General features: G+C 41.3%; 1 protein-coding gene across 2 annotated transcripts in view; it reads left to right on the top strand.

Moving 5' to 3' along the window:
* The first annotated feature begins 6,686 nt into the window (after window positions 1-6,686).
* The window catches only part of LOC104040438 (myosin-1B), an 84,622-nt gene continuing 71,705 nt past the window's right edge, over window positions 6,687-19,603 (top strand). The window contains exons 1-21 of one of the 2 annotated variants that reach the window (XM_064467255.1): window positions 6,691-6,813; window positions 10,131-10,371; window positions 10,457-10,600; window positions 10,694-10,850; window positions 11,930-11,957; window positions 12,056-12,170; window positions 12,256-12,348; window positions 13,464-13,527; window positions 13,620-13,718; window positions 13,814-13,917; window positions 13,994-14,132; window positions 14,382-14,500; window positions 14,598-14,747; window positions 15,713-15,883; window positions 16,875-17,181; window positions 17,290-17,372; window positions 17,835-17,922; window positions 18,020-18,137; window positions 18,312-18,435; window positions 18,520-18,656; window positions 18,758-19,013. In XM_064467255.1, the coding sequence (XP_064323325.1) occupies window positions 10,168-10,371; window positions 10,457-10,600; window positions 10,694-10,850; window positions 11,930-11,957; window positions 12,056-12,170; window positions 12,256-12,348; window positions 13,464-13,527; window positions 13,620-13,718; window positions 13,814-13,917; window positions 13,994-14,132; window positions 14,382-14,500; window positions 14,598-14,747; window positions 15,713-15,883; window positions 16,875-17,181; window positions 17,290-17,372; window positions 17,835-17,922; window positions 18,020-18,137; window positions 18,312-18,435; window positions 18,520-18,656; window positions 18,758-19,013 (2,700 nt within the window). In that variant the 5' untranslated portion in view covers window positions 6,691-6,813; window positions 10,131-10,167. Of the gene's footprint in view, window positions 6,814-10,130; window positions 10,372-10,456; window positions 10,601-10,693; window positions 10,851-11,929; window positions 11,958-12,055; window positions 12,171-12,255; window positions 12,349-13,463; window positions 13,528-13,619; window positions 13,719-13,813; window positions 13,918-13,993; window positions 14,133-14,381; window positions 14,501-14,597; window positions 14,748-15,712; window positions 15,884-16,874; window positions 17,182-17,289; window positions 17,373-17,834; window positions 17,923-18,019; window positions 18,138-18,311; window positions 18,436-18,519; window positions 18,657-18,757; window positions 19,014-19,603 lie in introns of both variants that reach the window. The other variant, XM_064467254.1, reaches the window with a different exon arrangement.

Genomic DNA, 19,603 nt, shown 5'->3' on the forward strand with positions numbered 1-19,603 from the left:
AACAAAACTGAAAGATGGAAGGAAACATTGCTCAAATGAATGCATAAGTTTTAGTGATAAATGTTTGACTTTTTTTTCTTTTTCAGTAGGATTAGGAAAAAACCTAAATGCTTACTGTTTCAGTGGGAGCGTTCACAAATGAACTCACTTGGCCTTTCAAACTCACTTAGCTGCTTAAAGTTGAAATGGCAGAGATTTGTAAACACTGAAATTTTACCTGAACCTAAAGAAGCAGCTTGTCAAGATGAAGTGAGTTTTAATGGCAAATTTTGTCTGCATACAGTGGGAGATGCCACTTCTCTTCTCCAATTCCTCCCCTTCCAGGAATGAACAAAAATGAAGAGCAGGGGAAAGAACAAGGAGAACAAAACCTTTTTTTTGGTCAGAAGTAAGCTGTTCCAGTGATTCAGTAAACTGCCACAATTATCTTAGCAACACTTTAAGTTTATCCAATGGGGAGGTAAACCGAGAGTGACAGTGACAGATAACGGCTATTATAGCTCTCTGCTGAACAATCTGACTGAATCTTCTGAGGATAAGAAGAGAAAGCCACAGTCACTTTTTCAAGCATAAATAACAGAAAGCTGTAGTCCTTCATATGAGAGGCCTTAGGAATTCCTGGACTTCTGCTAAAGACAGGAAAAAGAAAGGGTCCTGCACTGGCATAGCCTGTATTACCAGGGAAGCAGGAAACAGAAGGTGAGAGTCACACCCTGTGAAGAAAAGACATGTCAACAGAAAGTTCCTTGGGATTGAAATTGAAATTGAAAAAATGTGATATTGGGTTCATTTAACCAAAATGATGCCAACTATAACATCCTGAGAGGGAAAAGACATTGCAAAGCAGAAAACACCATAGTGATGGTAAATTTAACAATTCCTATCTAGACTGGATAAATAATATATCGGGGTATGATACAAGGAGTGAATGCTGATGGTAGCATATAGCGTTGATAGCTGAAAGGGTGCATATTTCATGCAACAGGAAACTCCTTAGTGAGGTCCGTTGCTCTGCTGAAAATGTTTGTACTTCTATGGCTTTGAAGGGCACACCTGAAGAGTTTCCCTTTCCTTGGGAAGAAGCAGTTCCAGGTAATTTGAACCTCAGGACACCAGTAATGGTAATCCATCTTATCCATATTGTTTATATCAATTTTTATTGCACCATCTGCCAAAATTCTTCAAGCACCAGTTATCTCTATCTCTGAGGCTTTCCAAAGCCTGCAGGCCTTCCATGCAAAACATGAGAATGAACCTATTGCTCCCTACATCCCTCACTGTCAGGAGCTAGCCTCTTGTTCCCTATTTTTTGGCACCTTAAGTAATGGCTGGATGTGGTGCCTAGATGCTAGGAGAGACATATTATGTTACCTTCTAACCTTGTAGTTCATGTTGAGGAACAAGAGTGGCATTGACTCTTACGTTATGAAAGATGGTCATGGGCAAAAAAGTCAGGCTAATGCAAGTATTGAAAAACATTGAAATTCCACTGTATTTAGATCAAACTGTGGGCCAAAGGGATCTGAAAAACTGCACTTATTCTTTGTAGTTGATAGCTGAGTGATGTCTGGAACAATGTTGATGAACACCTACCCAACAGGGAATGTCCAAGTACACAAAATAAGAAAAAGCTCCAACTGGTTCTTCCGCTTTTGGTGGACCAGACAAGCACCAGTCAAAAGTCAGTAAGGCCAGTCATGACTGGCTGAACTGCTCAGCAGTCAAGGCAACCACCACCAAGTATTGTTCCATAGAGACAGGCCCTGTCTAATGTTAGAGGAATAAACAAATGACACAGTAGAGCATGAAACTTAAGCAGTCCAGCTGCTTGTATGGATATGTCATATACATATGAGCACTTTTCCTCCATCAGGACACGAGTATTGGATGCACTGAAAAATGCTTCAAATACTCATGAGTACAGCAGGATCCATGGTCTTCTTGAGGGCGCTTATGTCTGACACCTCTGTTCTTGGCCTGGCACCTATTTTCCCCAGACTGGGCAGTCATGGAAGGCAACTGAAGGCCACTCCATTCAGCTATATGTCAAGCAAATGAACCATAATCTTTATTTATGGGTAACCTGAACGCTTCTGTCATGAGCAAAATTTGTTATTTCACTATTTACCTACTTATCATTTATAAATAAGTACGTAACAACACATATTCCAGCACAGCTCACTATGGGATTCTACTGAAAAAGTTCCTCTACTGTGAGAACCAATTCAATCCGATTTTATAATGAGCTACCAAGACGATCAGGGGGCTGGACCATCTCCTTTGTGAGGAAAGGATGAAAGACCTGGGTTTGTTCAGCCTGGAGAAGGCTGAGGGGGGATCTCATCAGTGCCTATAAATATCTGAAGGGTGGGTGTCAGGGGGATGGGGCCGGGCTCTTTTCAGCGGTGCCCAACGCCAGGCCAAGGGGCCACGGGCACAAGCTGGAACACGGGAAGTTCCACCTGAACATGAGGACAAACCCCTTCCCTGTGCGGGTGCCAGAGCAGGGGCACAGGCTGCCCAGAGAGGCTGTGGGGTCCCTTCCCTGGAGACATTCACCCCCCGCCTGGACGCGGTCCTGTGCCCCCTGCTCTGGGGGTGCCTGCTCAAGCAAGGGCTAGATGGGATGATGTCCAGAGGTCCCTTACAAACCTTGCCATTATGGGATTCTGATATATATCCATTGTTTCCTACATTTTACATGTAATAAATCCTGAGAATAACCTTTCTTCTGATGGCTTCGTTCTTTAACTGATTATGAGGGACTTCACTGAAGATGTTTTGATTATGCTTGTGTATTCCTTAAAAAAAGAACCAACACACTCTTATGAAGCATAGCTTTCTTCTGTAAGGAAAATGTCCTTCTCTTTTATATAGGATCATAGAATCATAGCATGGTTTGGGTTGGAAGGGACCTTTAGAGGCCATCTAGTCCAACCCCCTGCAGTGAGCAGGGACATCTTCAACTCGATCAGGTTGCTCAGAGCCCTGTCCAGGCTGACCTTGAATGTTTCCAGGGATGGGGCATCTACCACCTCTCTGTGCAACCTGGACCAGTGTTCCACCACCGTCACTGTAAAAATATTTTTCCTTGTATATCCTTATTTCCATAAAATGAGCTTTTACAGATTTAACCAGCTTGTCAGGTATGAAAACTCACTTTCCCAAAATCATTCATAGAATCACAGGATTACAGAATGGCTGAGATTGGAAGGGACCTCTAGAGGTCATCTGGTCCAGTCCCCCTGCTCAAGCAGGGGCACCTAGAAGCTGTCCAGGACCATGGCCAGATGACTTTTTACTATCTTTAAGGGTGGAGATGCCACAGCCTTTCTGGACAACCTATTCCAGTGCTTAGTCATCCTCACAGTGAAAAAAAGTGTTTCCCAATGTTCTGATGGAGCCTCCTGTGTTTCAGTTTGTACCCATTGCTTCTAGTCCATGCCACTGTGCATGACTGAAAAAAAGCCTGGCTCCGTCTTCTTTACACCCTGTCTCCAGGTATTTATATTCTTTGATGATATCCCCCCTGAGACTTCTTTTCTCCAGGATCCCGCAATTCTAGCTCTCTCATCCTTTCCTCATTGGAGAGATGGTCCGGTCCCTTAATCATCTTCACAGTCCTTTGTTGGACTTTCCAGTATGCCCACATCTCTCTTGTATTGTGGAGCTCAGAACTGCACAAGTACCCCAAGTGTGGCCTCATCAGTGCTGAGCAGAAGGGAAAGATCACCTCTTGAGTTGATGGCAGCGCTTCTCCTAATGCAGCCCAGGACACCGTTAGCCTTCTTTGCAGCAAGGTCACATTGCTGGCTCATGTTCATTTTGATGTCCACCAGGACCACCAGGTCCTTTTCTGTGAAGCTGATTTCTAGCTGGGCCACCCCTGGAAAATATTTGTACCTGGGTTGTTCCTCCCCCACAGGTGCAGGTTCCTTACTGAACTGCATGAGGTTCCTGCCAGACCATTTCTCCAGCCTGTCAAGGTCCCTCTGGTTGGCAGCCTCACCCTCTGGTATATCAGCCACTCCTCCCAGTTTTGTGTCATCAGTCAACTTGCTGAGGGTGCACTCTGCCCCATCATCTCAATCATTAATGAAGATATTAAGCATGACTGGGCCTAGTACTGACCCCTAGGGTACACTGTTAGTTATTGGTCTCCAACTAGACTCTGCACTGTTGATCTCAACCCTTTGAGCCTGGCCATTCAGTCAGTTTTCAATCCACCTCACTGTCTGTTCATCCAGCCCATACTTCAACAGCTTCTCTATGAGGATCTTATGGGAGACAGTTTCAAAGGCCTTCCTGAAGTTATGGTCGACAATATCCACTGCTCTGTTCTCACCTACCAGGCCAGTCATTTCATCATAGAGGTGATAAGGTTGATCAAGCATGACTTCCCCTTCGTGAAGCCATACTGACTACTCATGATGATTTTCTTGTCCTTCAGGTGCCTGGAAATTATTTCCAGGATCAGTTGCTCCAAATCCTTCCAGGTTTCAAGGTAAGGCCGACTGGCCTGTGGTTCCCTGGGCCCTCCTTCTTGCTCTTCTTGAAGATAGGAGTGACGATTGCTTTTCTCCAGCCTTCAGGCACTTCTGCTGATCACCATGCTTCATCAGACATTATCAGGAGTGACCTCACAGTGACACCAGCCATCTCCCTCAGAACTTGTGGATGTTTTTCAGGGCCCATGGACTTTTGTATGTCCAGTTTGCTTAAGTATTCCTTGACCTGATCCTCTTCCTCCAAGGGTATGTCTGCCTTGCTGAGACTTTCTCCCTGCTCTCTGGGACCTAGGATTCATGAAGGTCTTGCTAGCAGCATTCAGTACCTCAGCTTTTTCCGTCATATGCTCAATCTCTTCAGCAATAGGCCCACATTTTCCCTAGTCTTTCTTTTGTCACCTATGTACTTATAGAAGCCCTTCTTGCTGTTTTTGACATCTTTGGCCAGATTCAACCCCATTTCGGCTTTGGCTTTCCTAACCTCATCCCTGCATGCTCAGACAGTGTCTCTCTATTTCTCCCAGGTCACCTGTCCTTGCTTCCATCCTCTGTGTGCTGCCTTTTTGCATCTTGAGTTTTGCTATGAGCTCCTTATTGATCCGTGCAGTCCTTCTGGCACTTTCTTTATCTCAGTTACTACTCCATCCTGACCATATGCATCAGTAAAGGCGAACACTAAAATTACCTGTTGTTATGTATGGTGTTTCATATATTTGAGGCTTATGGGTTAGAGCTCTGTCAGCTAAGAATGAAATACTTCTGGCCTTGGAAAAGCATGTCTAGTTATCTCAGGAATGTCCTTGATGATACAAAACTATGTTCAGTGGGAAAAAGTGAACTGAGAAGAGCTGTGAAAGAATTTTGTGATACTTACACTGGGCAAAGAATGTTGATAAGTGCAAAGTAATGTACACAGGAAAAGCAACCCTAACAAATATAGTGATGGACAATGTTCAGATTATGGAGGTGCAGTATTAACACTGCATGTCATCAGAGCTTGAGAGAGAGAAGGTAGAACTAGAAAATTATAGGGGAGAATGTCAAAGCTAAAAAGAACTAAATAATGATTTCCATACAAGGAGAAATAAGATAGGTTAGTGCTATTTGCCTTGTTATGTGGAGAGGGATTACTGATTTTTTTTCTATTATAGAAAACTAGGGATTGCTAGGGAAATAAGAAGCACTAAAGTAAAGAAAGTATTTTTCAGTAAATTATTTTAAACTATAAATGTCATTGCCAGAGACTTCTTTGGACATCAAAAAGTAAAATTGGTCCTAAACTGATTAAACCAAAAGAACAAAAATCTAACAAAGGCTCTTGAACACAGTCACTTATTCTCCTGTGAATCTCCAAACTCAAGATTTCCAGAATATTGGAAGACATATAAATGAATGTTATTTTATATTTATATCCAGACATGCAATACAATGTAATGAACACTTAGTTTGTATTCTTCTTGATACATTGTGCTATATTATGTTACAAGTGAAAGAAGTGAAGCAGAGTAATATTTAATAATCTGATTAAGATAAGCAGTGCAGACAACAGTAAAATCCACATCTCATATCCGAGGTCTGTAAGTAGAGAGCTCTGTAAAAGGACAGCTGTCATCAGACTTACTGTGGCCTCAGAAAAAGTTAAGGTATGCACCCAAATGTCACCATGCTTGCCCAGTGAATGATTGTCCCTGCTATCTTAGCTCAGATTCATGGAGCATCTATGGCCTACAGTTATTAGAAGTTACCCTCATCCCTGTAGTCAGCATTAGTTGAAATTCCCTCCTTAGGAGTCTTCTCATATTATTTATAGGAGATTTATTCACATAGCTAATGAGAGACCAAAAATTTCTAATTATATCTAGTAACATCACTTTCCAGTTTTCAGTTAGTTCAGTTTGCCAGAAAATACTTTGCCAAAAACAAGGTTTGCCAAAAATGCTTTGCCCAAAGACAGAGGAGGCATCTGTGGCATGTGCTGACCAGACTCTATAAAAGACTCCTTGAATCTGGGCTGTGCAGAGAAAGTTTCATGGTAAGTGCATGTCTGTGGCTGGCAGAAAGGCACAGTGTCCCTGCACTCCATACGTCCCACTTCAGCCCTGCTCTCCTGGTGTATGTATTTGTGTCTGCAAGGATAAGATAAAGCATGTATTTGTGTCTGCAACTGTAAGATAAAGCATATTGGCATTTTCACTTTGTGACCTGCCTGTGGAATTCTGTGCAGCAGTAATGAGGGAGTTGCCATTTCTGCTTTACAGCACTGATCGTCCTCCAGCCTGCAAGGCATCTTCTCATATCCTAAGAGGTAAGAGCCTAATTTACTCACACTAAACGGACAGACAAAAAGGTGGTAGACTTCTGTAGAACAGATTTCTTCATTATGACAAATTTCTGTATAATTTTGTGGGCAATTGCTATATGCCCACATATTCCTGGCTGCTGCTCTGCTATGGTAAATACAACATGCTGATGGTTGTGTAGGCTGTTCATGGCAAGCAAGCTTTCCAAAGTGGCTGTGCTTGAAGCCACTAGCCACTGATGTCATGCCAGGAAATGATTCTTGGAGATTCCTCATATTTAATTATGGATCAGTGAGGTAAATGATCTGTTCTGGCACAAAGTCCAGATACATAGAGACAGCCAACAGCACAGAGTATTGCAAAATCTTAAAGGTTTGTAACAAACTGTATGTAATACTGTATATGATACTGGCTGAAAATTTATGTGAAAATACTTTTCAGATGATACTGCAGGGTTATAATCTGCATGTGGGTGTCATACTAAGAAACATGGTAAAATGCAAAAACTAACTAACCAACTAAACAAACAAAAAATGTACTGCTTCTATTCCTCTGAAACAAAACAGAGTGGAGGATCTGAATGATACTAGGAGTTGTTGCAAATGTTAATATTTGGTTGTCTTATTTAGGTAACTAAAAGTTATGAAAGTCATGACAACATCTAAATAAGTTGCCTGTTTGTCTAACTTCCTAGGAACTCATATGCTTCTATTACTGGACATGTACTGCATTTAGATATCCAGAATTGATTTGTAAATTCTTGAACTAAGGTTTCTAACTCTGCATAGAATTATTTTCACAAAAATTAGCATACAAAGAAATAATTTGTGATGCAGTATTTTAACTTACTGTAATATCTCTACTTATATACCATTTGCTCACGTACTACTTCCTTGAATTAAGTCACTTGCAACAGATTTCTGCCATTGCCAAGGAAATACCAGTGCATTTGATTTAAGCTGAAAGCCACACTAAAATTTAAGCATGAGATCAAATAAGAATTTAACTACAACATATACTGTCTAAGTTCTTGGACCATGGAACATGGGGGGAAAAAAGTCTTATTTCATTCAGACAGAATAGATCTCTAATATTTCCGGTATGACCTTCTGTGATCATTGAAACTGTTCTATTGCCTACACCCAGGATTCTTTCTAATATAGACCTGGGCATATCTCTCTGTTTAAACACAGAAACAATTTGTTTGTATCTCTAAGACACCTAAAGGACACAATTTGATAAGCAAAGGGGGCCCAGCTAGTACTGACAAGTACAGCTTACAGCACAGTTAACATTCACAGGTGGTTTTAACAGTAGGAAAGCAGTTGTACACACCTAAACCCCACTTTATAATCAGAACCTATGCTAAAAAAATGAGGAGGCTGGAATTCAAGCTTCCTTTAGCCTAAGGGGGTTTGATTTGCACCATTCATGCCTTGGACAATTGCCCCTGCCACAAGGCCGTAAGGCATTCTTCATCACAGGTCCTTTCTTTCTGCTGGAGATGTGCCACCAAGAAGGCAACACACATCAGTATGGCAGGACAACAAATAGGCTGGCAGTTGCTGTAAGTGTGAAGTTGTTTAGAATATGCCCTTGGTGTTTCTGGCCCCCAAAACTCCCCTTTGAGTGACATGGAGTGAGAAGGCGCACACCTTATTTCAAAGACTGATATTATGATCTGGGCTGCTTAAACTGTTTGCAATGAGAAGCAAACAACTCCAGTGAATGATTCAGACCACCAGCAAAAGACATCATGCACTAGTTAGTCCTCAGAACACCTTCTGGACTCACCTACCTCTCTTCTGTGTATAGGCAAGCAAGGTTTTTAATGAGGGCTTTTTGGTTTGGTAAGTCCAGGTAGGTAGTGTGAACATCCTCTTCCTCTGGCAGGGTTCCTCATTGCGATGGTTCGGTTCTGCTTTGGAACGCATTCCTTAATATTTACTTGCAGAAGGTCACAAAGCATTTACAGCATGCTTTTAAAGCTTACAAAATTGCAAGTGCTTTATTTGTGCCACATTCAATCACAGGATCCTTATGGCGTTCCTCCACAGGTGCTTTCATTTTAAATTCTCCTGGTGAAGGCTCCAGTCTTCTGTGGCCTATCAATCTAACTGGAAAAATAACATTTTTGAGGGGGGGTTGGGAGCCCTCAATACAGAATATGAAAAGAATGTAGAAGTTGTCCTACTCAGCTTAACAAGGCATAAATGACACAGTCATTTTCCAAAGTTATGTAGATGTCTAGAAATGTAAAAAGTGATACAAATTTTCAGTTGACACTTTTCAAAATTTGAATCACATTATAGAACACATCAGTGCTAGAAATATGTCAGTTCTAGGAGCTTGATATTTATCATCACCATTAGCAACCCAAATGATGGATGAAATGCATCCTCAGGGACTGGGCAGATGAGATCAAACCAAGGGACTCACAAATACGCTACACAGAGACGTTACCCTTAAGAGGACTCCCAAAAGACTTCAGCCTGGAGCTTACAAAACCTCATTAATTTTAAAAGACTCTGAAGCCCTGCATGTAGGAAAGAAGAGCCTCATACAACAGGACATGCTGGCTGTTATTTGGCTAGAAAACACCTTTGCAGAAAAGGGTCATGTGCACTGGTGCACATATGTCAGCAGTGTGCCTTTAGGGGAATGCAGGCCTACAGCACATTGTCAGGCACTCGTAGCAGTGTAGTCAGCAGGTAAAGGGAAGTGATTCCTCCCTGGCATTCAGCTCCCACATCTGGAGCACTGTGTCTACTTTGGTGTGCCCTGGTGACAAGAAATACATTGACATTCTGGACTGAGTCCAGTGGAGAGATTCCAACATCGGCAGGAGCAAATGATGTATGAGGAGAGACTGAAAGGGTGGGATTTGTCCACTCTGGAGAAAAAAAGAAAAAGTGGTTGTCTATCGCCATCTTCAACATAAAGTGTATGGTTATAGAGTAAAAAGGGCCAGAATCTTCTTGGATGTCCAGAATGAAAGCATGAGGGACAACAGAGGTATTGCAGCAATAGAAATTTGCATCCAGTATTAGGAAAAAAATTTCACCATCAGGGTGGTCAGACAATAAAGAGGGATGCAGAGGGACTGACGAATCTCCATTCTTGGAGATAATCAAAACTTCACTAGAAAAGGCACTGGGTAACTTGATCCAGTAGCTGTCCTGCTTTGCACGGGGAGGTGGACTAAAGACCTGCCTGAGATTCTTCCCAAATCATACATTCCATGACTGTTTAAGTTTTTCAATAATCTGTGTGGCAACAAAAAACATTGACTCATTTGGGCAACATATCTGCTTTTCCACAGTGATCTCTGCTGACGAGCCACTCCATAAAGCGCAGCCATGTCATCAGACTCTGAGATGGCCATCTTTGGGGCGGCAGCTCCTTACCTCCGAAAGTCAGAAAAGGAGAGAATTGAGGCCCAGAACAAGCCTTTTGATGCCAAGACTTCAGTCTTTGTGGTGCATCCTAAGGAATCCTTTGTGAAAGGGACAATCCAGAGCAAAGAATCAGGGAAGGTCACTGTCAAGACCGAAGGTGGAGAGGTGGGTAAAATGCAAGATTTATGAACATCATTGACTTCCCACTCTGAGATCTTAGATGACATGCATCACTTTCTTTGTCTGACAGACCCTGACAGTGAAGGATGATCAAATCTTCTCCATGAACCCTCCCAAGTATGACAAAATCGAGGACATGGCCATGATGACCCACCTCCACGAACCCGCTGTGCTGTACAACCTCAAAGAGCGTTATGCAGCCTGGATGATCTACGTAAGTAGCAGCAGCAGCCTTCCTTTGTGTAGCTGGGAGGAACTGCTCTGCCAGGCTACGTGGAAGCCAACGTGGTGTCTCCCTTCCTCGCAGACCTACTCGGGCCTCTTCTGTGTCACTGTCAACCCCTACAAGTGGCTGCCGGTGTACAACCCGGAGGTGGTGTTGGCCTACCGAGGCAAGAAGCGCCAGGAGGCCCCTCCACACATCTTCTCCATCTCTGACAACGCCTACCAGTTCATGCTGACTGGTGAGTGGCTCCATCTGCCTCAGAAGGGTTGTACCATGAAATTCTCAGCAGGGATGTTCTGACTCAGCAATATCAGGAGACTTTTTCAAATCTTTCTTGGTTCTGATGCATACATAGTGTTGTGTGTTTTACTATGTTCATATTATTTAAATGAAAAACTCCCCTGTATTCAGTGAGGGGTTTTGGCATTTTGCTTGTTTTAAGTTCATGCTAGCCAGTGAGTGAGTGGCTGTCAGAGTGATTCAATCAAAAAGACATTTTAAAAGTAATCACACATTTTCCCTGATAAATATGCTGATATTTTCTTTAGCACATCATTAGAGTTTTACTTCAGCCATGGCATTAATCACTGTTAATTTTAACAGGATTTTTTCACATCAGTATTTCTAAAAGGGAAGTATGCTACTACAGGCAGCCAGTGTGTCAGGAAAAAAAATAAGCCAAATGGATCAGGTGGAGCAAGGAATATAATTATGTCTATAATGAAAGAGTGAAAGTGAACATAGTATGAGATCCATATGTGATGTGAAAATTCTTTCTAACGTTGTGAAGTTAGTTCATCAAAGGGCTACAGGAAACATCAATATCAGAAATGTCCAGATTTGTCTTGATAAAACCATGACATGAAAAAATCAATCAGAATTGCATATTGCTGCTAGTTCTGCTTCCACCCTCTCCTTCTTTTCCTCCTCTGTGCCCATCAGTTCAGAATTATTACCCACGCTCATGATTCCTTTGTTATAGGTTCTTACTATCCCTTTCTCTACTGCTGCTCTAAATACAGTGTGTGTAGCAGAAAATTAAAGCAATAAAATCAGGAAGAATTTACTGTATGCCGGAGCAAAAATACTGTAAAGAGTGCAGCAGGGAAGAAGTAAATGTTACTTTGAAAAGCCTTTCAAGGATTTTCATTGTTCACACAAAAGCATTACTTTGCAAAGATTTGAATTTTAAAAAACTATTACTAGTAAACAAAGTGAAAAGCATGCAGAAATTTTTCTTGTCATAACTTACATTTACTGCATTGTCAGTCTTTTTATGTTCTTCATTTACAAAGTGTCTTTCTGCCTCTTTCACAGATCGCGAGAACCAGTCGATCCTGATCACGTACGTACACTCCCTGCTCGGGTCCCTGACGGGCTGCCGGGTGCCAGGGGACCTCCTGCCTGACCACACGCTCTCTGCTTCTCTCTTTGCTTTGGCAGCGGAGAATCCGGTGCAGGGAAGACTGTGAACACAAAGCGTGTCATCCAGTACTTTGCAACAATTGCAGCGAGTGGGGACAAGAAGAAGGAGGAGCAGCAGTCAGGGAAAATGCAGGTGAGTCAGGAAGAACAGACTGACCACTTGCGATGTAATTGCCATGTCAGCTAAATGCTGTAACTGAATAATTGTCATCCCGCAGGGAACGCTTGAGGATCAAATCATCAGCGCCAACCCACTGCTGGAGGCCTTTGGAAACGCCAAGACCGTGAGGAACGACAACTCCTCACGCTTTGTGAGTTTTTGATCAGTTTAGTTGACATTTACAAGTGAACATGAATGTCAGAGCAGAAGCTCTCACTTCTGAAGTTTATGGTCAGGTGATTTTATTCATTGAACTAATACTTTCCTCATATTTTTGTCAACTAAAAAGTATCTAAATATATTATCTAATTAAGAATGTAACTTTAAAAGTGTAGTACAGCAAACATATTTACAAAAGTGTTTACACATGTAAATACGTATAAATATATAGTTTTTAATAATTATGAATATGCATATATTTATAAATATGAATATACACACATACTCCTGGTATTTGTCATGCATACTGTAGATACAGATTTCTATAAATTGATAAATGCAAAAGGAAGGGATGTAGAGAGAGAACGAGGAAAAGACAGACAGGATGGAAATTGTTTGCATCAGATCAGCAAAAATACGAATATCTTGTTTTTTAGACAAGGAACGAGCAGATCTATTAATCTGACTGTTCAGACCTTGATACAAGTTGTGTGGGAAGGAATAGGGACAAGGATGTTTTCAAGACTTCCTTTCAGAAACCAAACTACTCTGTGACCTGTCCTTTTGATCATTTTAGTGCAAAAAGCCATTCAAAAATTTTATTAGATGAGCTCTGATTGTCATTGAGAAATCACAATACCAGTACACAGTCTCAGCCTTAAGTTCTATGTTCTGGGTGCGTTGCCCCTGTCCACACGATTCAGAAAATAACAGCTGCCTTCTGTTTTTCTGCAAGATCAGAAAAACTCATTTAACATTTACACCACCAGAATCTATCTTTACAGCATCCTATCTGATTAAAAAATGAAAAGGCTACATCTTGACTTTCTCTACATCCACTTGTTTGAAATGACCTAGTAAAAGGCTTGCTTGTGGTTTTCTTGTTCCTTTGCATTCAGGTTATCCACCAAAAAATAACATAGTATTGCCAGTAGAGACAGTTTCCTGAAGTAATTTTGCTCTGTTTTGGTTTTTTTAAGAAAAATAAGAAAAAAAAGAATTTAAACCTCTTCTAAGTTTAGATCCTGCCCTCTATGGAGAATGTAAGGTTACATACTTACAGTCTTCATGAAATTTCAAAATGCCTTTTTTCTTTCCTTTCTAAAGGGCAAATTCATTCGAATCCACTTCGGAGCCACAGGCAAACTGGCTTCTGCTGACATTGAAACATGTAAGAGACCTCCTGACCTGATCACACTGCTTCCTCCCTTTCCACCTCAGTGTACTTTCTTAGGCCTAACTCTGACCTACCATCCTTGCCAGATCTGCTGGAGAAGTCCAGAGTCACTTTCCAGCTCAAGGCAGAAAGAAGCTACCACATATTCTATCAAATCATGTCCAACAAGAAGCCAGAGTTAATAGGTAGGAAGTATTATAAATTGTTTGATATAACGTGAACATGTTTAACATTTATATCTTCTTTCCTATGCCCGGATATGTCCTATTCCTCTTTACAGACATGCTCCTCATCACCACCAATCCATATGACTACCAATTTGTGAGTCAAGGTGAGATCACTGTTGCCAGCATTAATGACCAGGAGGAGCTGATGGCTACAGATGTAAGTGAAACAGAGCATATTGGTATGGTGAAAGTTCCATTTAATGGCCTAGAAGTTTGACTAATTCTGTTGCCAGAGCGCCATCGACATCCTGGGCTTCACAGCTGATGAGAAAACAGCCATCTACAAGCTGACAGGGGCTGTCATGCACTACGGGAACCTGAAGTTCAAGCAGAAGCAGCGTGAGGAGCAGGCAGAGCCCGATGGCACAGAAGGTATTAACAAAATCTAGAACTCCTAATAACGGAAACAGTTATAGAGCTGGCAGTTGGTATTCAGGTATCTTGCTCCAATTTACTTTCATAAAGTCATAAATCTCTGCTTACACAATATTCACGCTTCTCAATTTCCCTTCAAGCTATGACAAGATTGCAGTGCTGAAACCTGCAGCTACGTCTTAGACGACATCCGCTTACACTGGTCACTTCTCCTCTGGAACTGTCTCTCTCTCTTTTTGTGCACAGTTGCTGACAAGGCTGCCTACCTGATGGGTCTGAACTCAGCAGACCTGCTCAAGGCCCTCTGCTACCCCCGAGTCAAGGTTGGGAATGAATATGTGACCAAGGGTCAAACTGTGCAGCAGGTAACAACCAGCTGGTGACTGGGAACCTCTGGCTTGTATCACTTACTAGTTGCTCCAGATATTGTTTTTTCTTCTGCTGCATTCTTCTTTATTTTAGGTGAACAATTCAGTGGGTGCTCTGGCAAAGGCTGTCTATGAGAAGATGTTCCTGTGGATGGTTGTTCGCATCAACCAGCAGCTGGATACGAAGCAGCCCAGACAGTACTTCATTGGTGTCCTGGACATTGCTGGCTTTGAGATCTTTGATGCAAGTACCACAGAAATCATAGTAAAATCCTGAAAAGGCAATTAGGGCTCAAGAGAGACTAGACAATTATGATCAATTTTTTTGGAAACATTCCATTTGATTGCGATTTCATATCAAGCTTTGTGTTTTGGGTTTTGGGTGTTTTTTTGTTTTTGTTTTTTGTTTTTTTTTTTAAAAAAAAAAAGCTTACTTTTTTATTTTCTGGAAATTACTTCCTTCTTTGTATATGTCACTGCTTTTTTCTCCAGCACAATCCATGAACTTCAATGAATCTGCATGTAATAGCTTTGTGTGATACACAAGGAAAAGCAGCTGCCTTTTACCTAATTAGCACAAATGTTGTAGATTTTCAATAAATTTAGCTTAATATTAAAAAAAAAACCATTGAAAAATAGCACACAAATACCAAAGATACAGTATTACAGGGTGTAGAAAGAGAAAGGTAGAGTTAAGTCCCACTCAAAATTGTGCCAAGACTTAGGAAAATTGGCAATATTTATCCTTTGCTTCTGAAGAGCCAAAGGGTGATTCCAACATGAAGAATGTGTTGGCTGCTTTTAGTGCAGACAGACAAGTTCTATAGACAGTTGGGGAAAGTACTGGAGTCCAAACCAGGACTGGTGAACACTGACAACATCTAATAGTTTTTGTAAGGCAATGGGAAAATTTACATAATACAAGAGAAAGAGTGATGTAAATTGCACCTTGATAGGGATAAGACTTCCAAATCATTTTGGGATTTGATTTAAAAATAAATTATATATATAAATATCATTCAGGAGGAAAAAAAACAGAAAGAGAAAAAAATACCCCAATGTCTTTAAAAATAGTTACTGGGATGTTTTAACATTTCAAAATTCTCTGTTTTAACTGGGCACCCCTCCATGGGATTCTGAGTGCACAGGAGAAAGAGATGCAGGCAGTTCATCATGAGAATAAGCAAATATTTTCTTTGCACTAAGCAGTTCAACAGCCTGGAGCAGCTGTGCATCAACTTCACCAATGAGAAACTGCAACAGTTCTTCAACCACCACATGTTCGTGCTGGAGCAGGAGGAGTACAAGAAGGAAGGAATTGAGTGGACATTCATTGACTTTGGGATGGACCTGGCTGCCTGCATTGAGCTCATTGAAAAAGTATGCTGTTACATTTAAGATTTTGTTATTTCTTTTTTATGAAGGAATTGTAGGATTTTTCTTAAGCTTTACTTTTTATTGCCCTAGTGCTTCACAAACCTACCTGTTATTATCCTTTTATGTTCTTGGCTATTTTTATTCAAAAAGTACCTTTTCATTTCAAATATTGTATGTATTCAGAAAGAGATATCTAAGGAGCTTTGTGATTAGGCTACAAATGAAGTAACTTTAGGCTACACATTAACTACATTATTATGCATTTTTTAAAAATTAACTATCATTTTCTTTGTTTGGCAATAGAAGAATTAGTGTGATCACACATAATCTGATGTCAAGGATTCTCGGTAGGTGTGTTTTCTAGTCTACAAAGATGAAAGACCTCTTTTCAGAAAGCCAGACACAATTTTCAGTATTATGATTATGTTTTCAATAGTAATACTGTGATTTCTGAAACACAATTTCTAAATAGAATCACAAATGTATAAAGAAAATAGGTACTGGAGGACAGGGATGAATGGAATCACCACTATGAGCTGACACTGTTTTTTGTAACATCCTTTTGTATAGGAATGAAAAGACAGCAATATCTCATAAAAAAATAAGGTTTCAGTAGGTAGCTGAAAGATCCATTGATCTGTTGAACAAAGGTCAATTTTAGTAAAACTCCTTCATCTACACAAATTTATTTTTTGTAGATTATGTGTTTTGGGAAGGCATTAATGCAAAAAAAAAATCCTTCTGATTCATCAGAGTCTCTAAATTATTGAGAAAAATTTGTATGATCATTGTGACACTATCAGTTCTGAAATGTATTATTTTCAGAGACAAATTCATATTTTCCCTAGAACTGTATGTGCAAAACTTAACCTAGATTTGTCCCACTTTTGATCCAAAAATTTAATCCCTTTCTCAGTTTCCTGTGTCTTACTGCAGGCTCCTTCTGAAGGCAGATCAGTATTTTATCACTGTTATTTTTTGCTGCTTCTCCCAGCCCATGGGCATCTTCTCCATCCTGGAAGAGGAGTGCATGTTCCCCAAGGCAACTGACACCTCTTTCAAGAACAAGCTCTACGACCAGCATCTGGGCAAGTCCAACAACTTCCAGAAGCCTAAACCTGGAAAAGGCAAGGCTGAGGCCCACTTCTCCCTGGTGCACTATGCTGGCACGGTGGACTACAACATCTCTGGTTGGCTTGAGAAGAACAAGGATCCCTTGAATGAAACTGTCATTGGACTCTATCAGAAATCCTCTGTGAAGACACTGGCATTACTTTTTGCCTCTGCTGGAGGAGAGGCAGGTCAGCTTTCTGAAATGTCATCTCTCTGTTGCACAGTGGTTCTGCAAAATTGTGGAATCATGAATGGACACCAAAGCCATAAATGTTTCATTATCTTCACTATTTCAGAGGCCAGTGGAGGTGGTGGCGGTGGCAAGAAGGGTGGTAAGAAGAAGGGTTCTTCTTTCCAGACTGTCTCAGCTCTTTTCCGGGTAAGTGCACACCTTATCTTTTCAACTATGCAAATTAGAATTAAACTGCACTTTAAACCGGCTCAGCCACAGTAAAAAAAACCCAACCAAACAAACAAAAAAAAGGAAAAACAAAACAAACAAAGAACTTTTGTCCAGAGCTTCATGAAAAAAGAAAAAAAATATAGGAAGAAACGACACTGTAAAGTCCTAAACTTACACTTAAAATAAACAATTTACCCATAAAACGCTATTAAGTACTCATCCCTCTATCTCTCATTGGGTTCATGGCAACTTTTTATCTTATCCTAAAAGGTGATGTTCAATGTTCTGAATCAGAGGGGATTGACCTATTGACTGAGGTATTATCAGTTGATAATTTTCAGCCCAGTGCATCTCCATTGATAGGCTTTTTATGCAAAGTTCAAAGAGTTAGTTTTCCTGTATTTTCATATGAACTCACACTGAATCATGCTCCCACAGGAGAACTTAAACAAGCTGATGACCAATCTACGCAGCACTCACCCCCATTTTGTCCGTTGCATCATCCCAAATGAAACAAAAACACCTGGTAAGACGCTCAAGCAGAAAAGAAAGAAAACTTCCTCTGATACAGCCATTCCTCTCCGCACTGGAAACTGGTATTTGATTATGCTCTGAATTGCTAGGTGCCATGGAGCATGAACTGGTTCTTCACCAGCTGCGGTGCAACGGTGTGCTGGAAGGCATCAGAATTTGCAGGAAAGGTTTCCCCAGCAGAGTTCTCTATGCTGACTTCAAACAGAGGTAAGAGCACTGCACTTCTCGGCATCACTGAAAACAATGTTGGTTCATTCATACAGACCCATACGTGCTGGACTCTGTTGTCAAAAATAGCTATAAATGAGCTGGTGGGTTTCAGTAGCTCGTGTGTGTTGGTTGGGAAAAACCAGCCTTCTCTTCCTCTTTCTCTCCTCACAGATATAAGGTGCTTAATGCCAGTGCGATCCCAGAGGGACAGTTCATTGATAGCAAGAAGGCTTCTGAGAAGCTCCTTGGGTCCATCGATGTGGACCACACCCAGTACAAATTTGGCCACACCAAGGTACAAACCCTCCCTGACTCTCTCACTGTGTGCCTGTGCTTTGCTCTACCTGACTGTGACCTGCTACAACATTCCTTTCTCAAGGTGTTCTTCAAAGCTGGGCTGCTGGGACTCCTGGAGGAGATGAGGGATGAGAAGCTGGCACAGCTCATCACCCGCACACAGGCCAGGTGCAGGGGCTTCCTGATGAGAGTGGAGTACCAGAGAATGGTGGAGAGGAGGTAGGCATTCCTCATCTTCAGTTAAAGTCACTGTACTTGGGGGAAAGTGTTGGCACTTATCATACTGAAAATTTTCAACGTACATTTTAACTATGCTTCAGGGAGTCCATCTTCTGCATCCAGTATAATGTTCGTGCATTCATGAACGTGAAGCACTGGCCCTGGATGAAGCTGTTCTTCAAGATCAAGCCCTTGCTGAAGAGTGCAGAATCTGAGAAGGAGATGGCCAACATGAAGGGGGAGTTTGAGAAAACCAAGGAAGAGCTTGCAAAGTCTGAGGCAAAGAGGAAAGAGCTGGAGGAGAAAATGGTTTCTTTGCTGCAGGAAAAAAATGATCTGCAGCTCCAAGTGCAGGCTGTGAGTATCACTATTTCCCACTCAGAAGAGGAGTCTACATAAACACTGCTCTTTCAAAAGCAGAAGGTCTGATTCTAGATGACCAAATGTCAATTGTTTGTTGAATTATGCATCATATTGACTGCAAATCTGAAGTAACTAGTGTCTCACAGTAGCATGGTGAGCCTTCTGACAGCAAGTCCAAAGAGGTAGGGACCTCCAAGTGGGAGTCAGTGCACTTGCTTTCTGAGGAAGAAGCTGTCTATAGGTAGCCAAGATGAAATACTCAGGAGAGTGTTGTGCCTGAAGATCCAGCTCTCTTTGAGCAGGTGAGTCCTGCAGGCAGTAGCTCTTTCTCATGAGGATTAATTCATTTTGGACAGTAAATATAACCTAGAATTCAAATTGATGCTTGTAAATTCAGCCACTTAGTAACCAATGTATGATTGTTTATTCAGGATGTGGGAAATACAGTTTGCAATTTCTTCCCAATCTAAAAAGAAATTAATCCAGAGTTCCTGCTTCTGAACAAAAGTCTCATCTTCCGGGATTGTTCTATGGTCTTTTGCTGTTCTCAGGACTGCTTAGTATTGCCATGTAAGATCAAAAGG

The sequence above is a fragment of the Phalacrocorax carbo genome, chromosome 16 (assembly GCF_963921805.1).
Source record: "Phalacrocorax carbo chromosome 16, bPhaCar2.1, whole genome shotgun sequence".
Classification (NCBI taxonomy): Eukaryota; Metazoa; Chordata; class Aves; order Suliformes; family Phalacrocoracidae; genus Phalacrocorax; species Phalacrocorax carbo.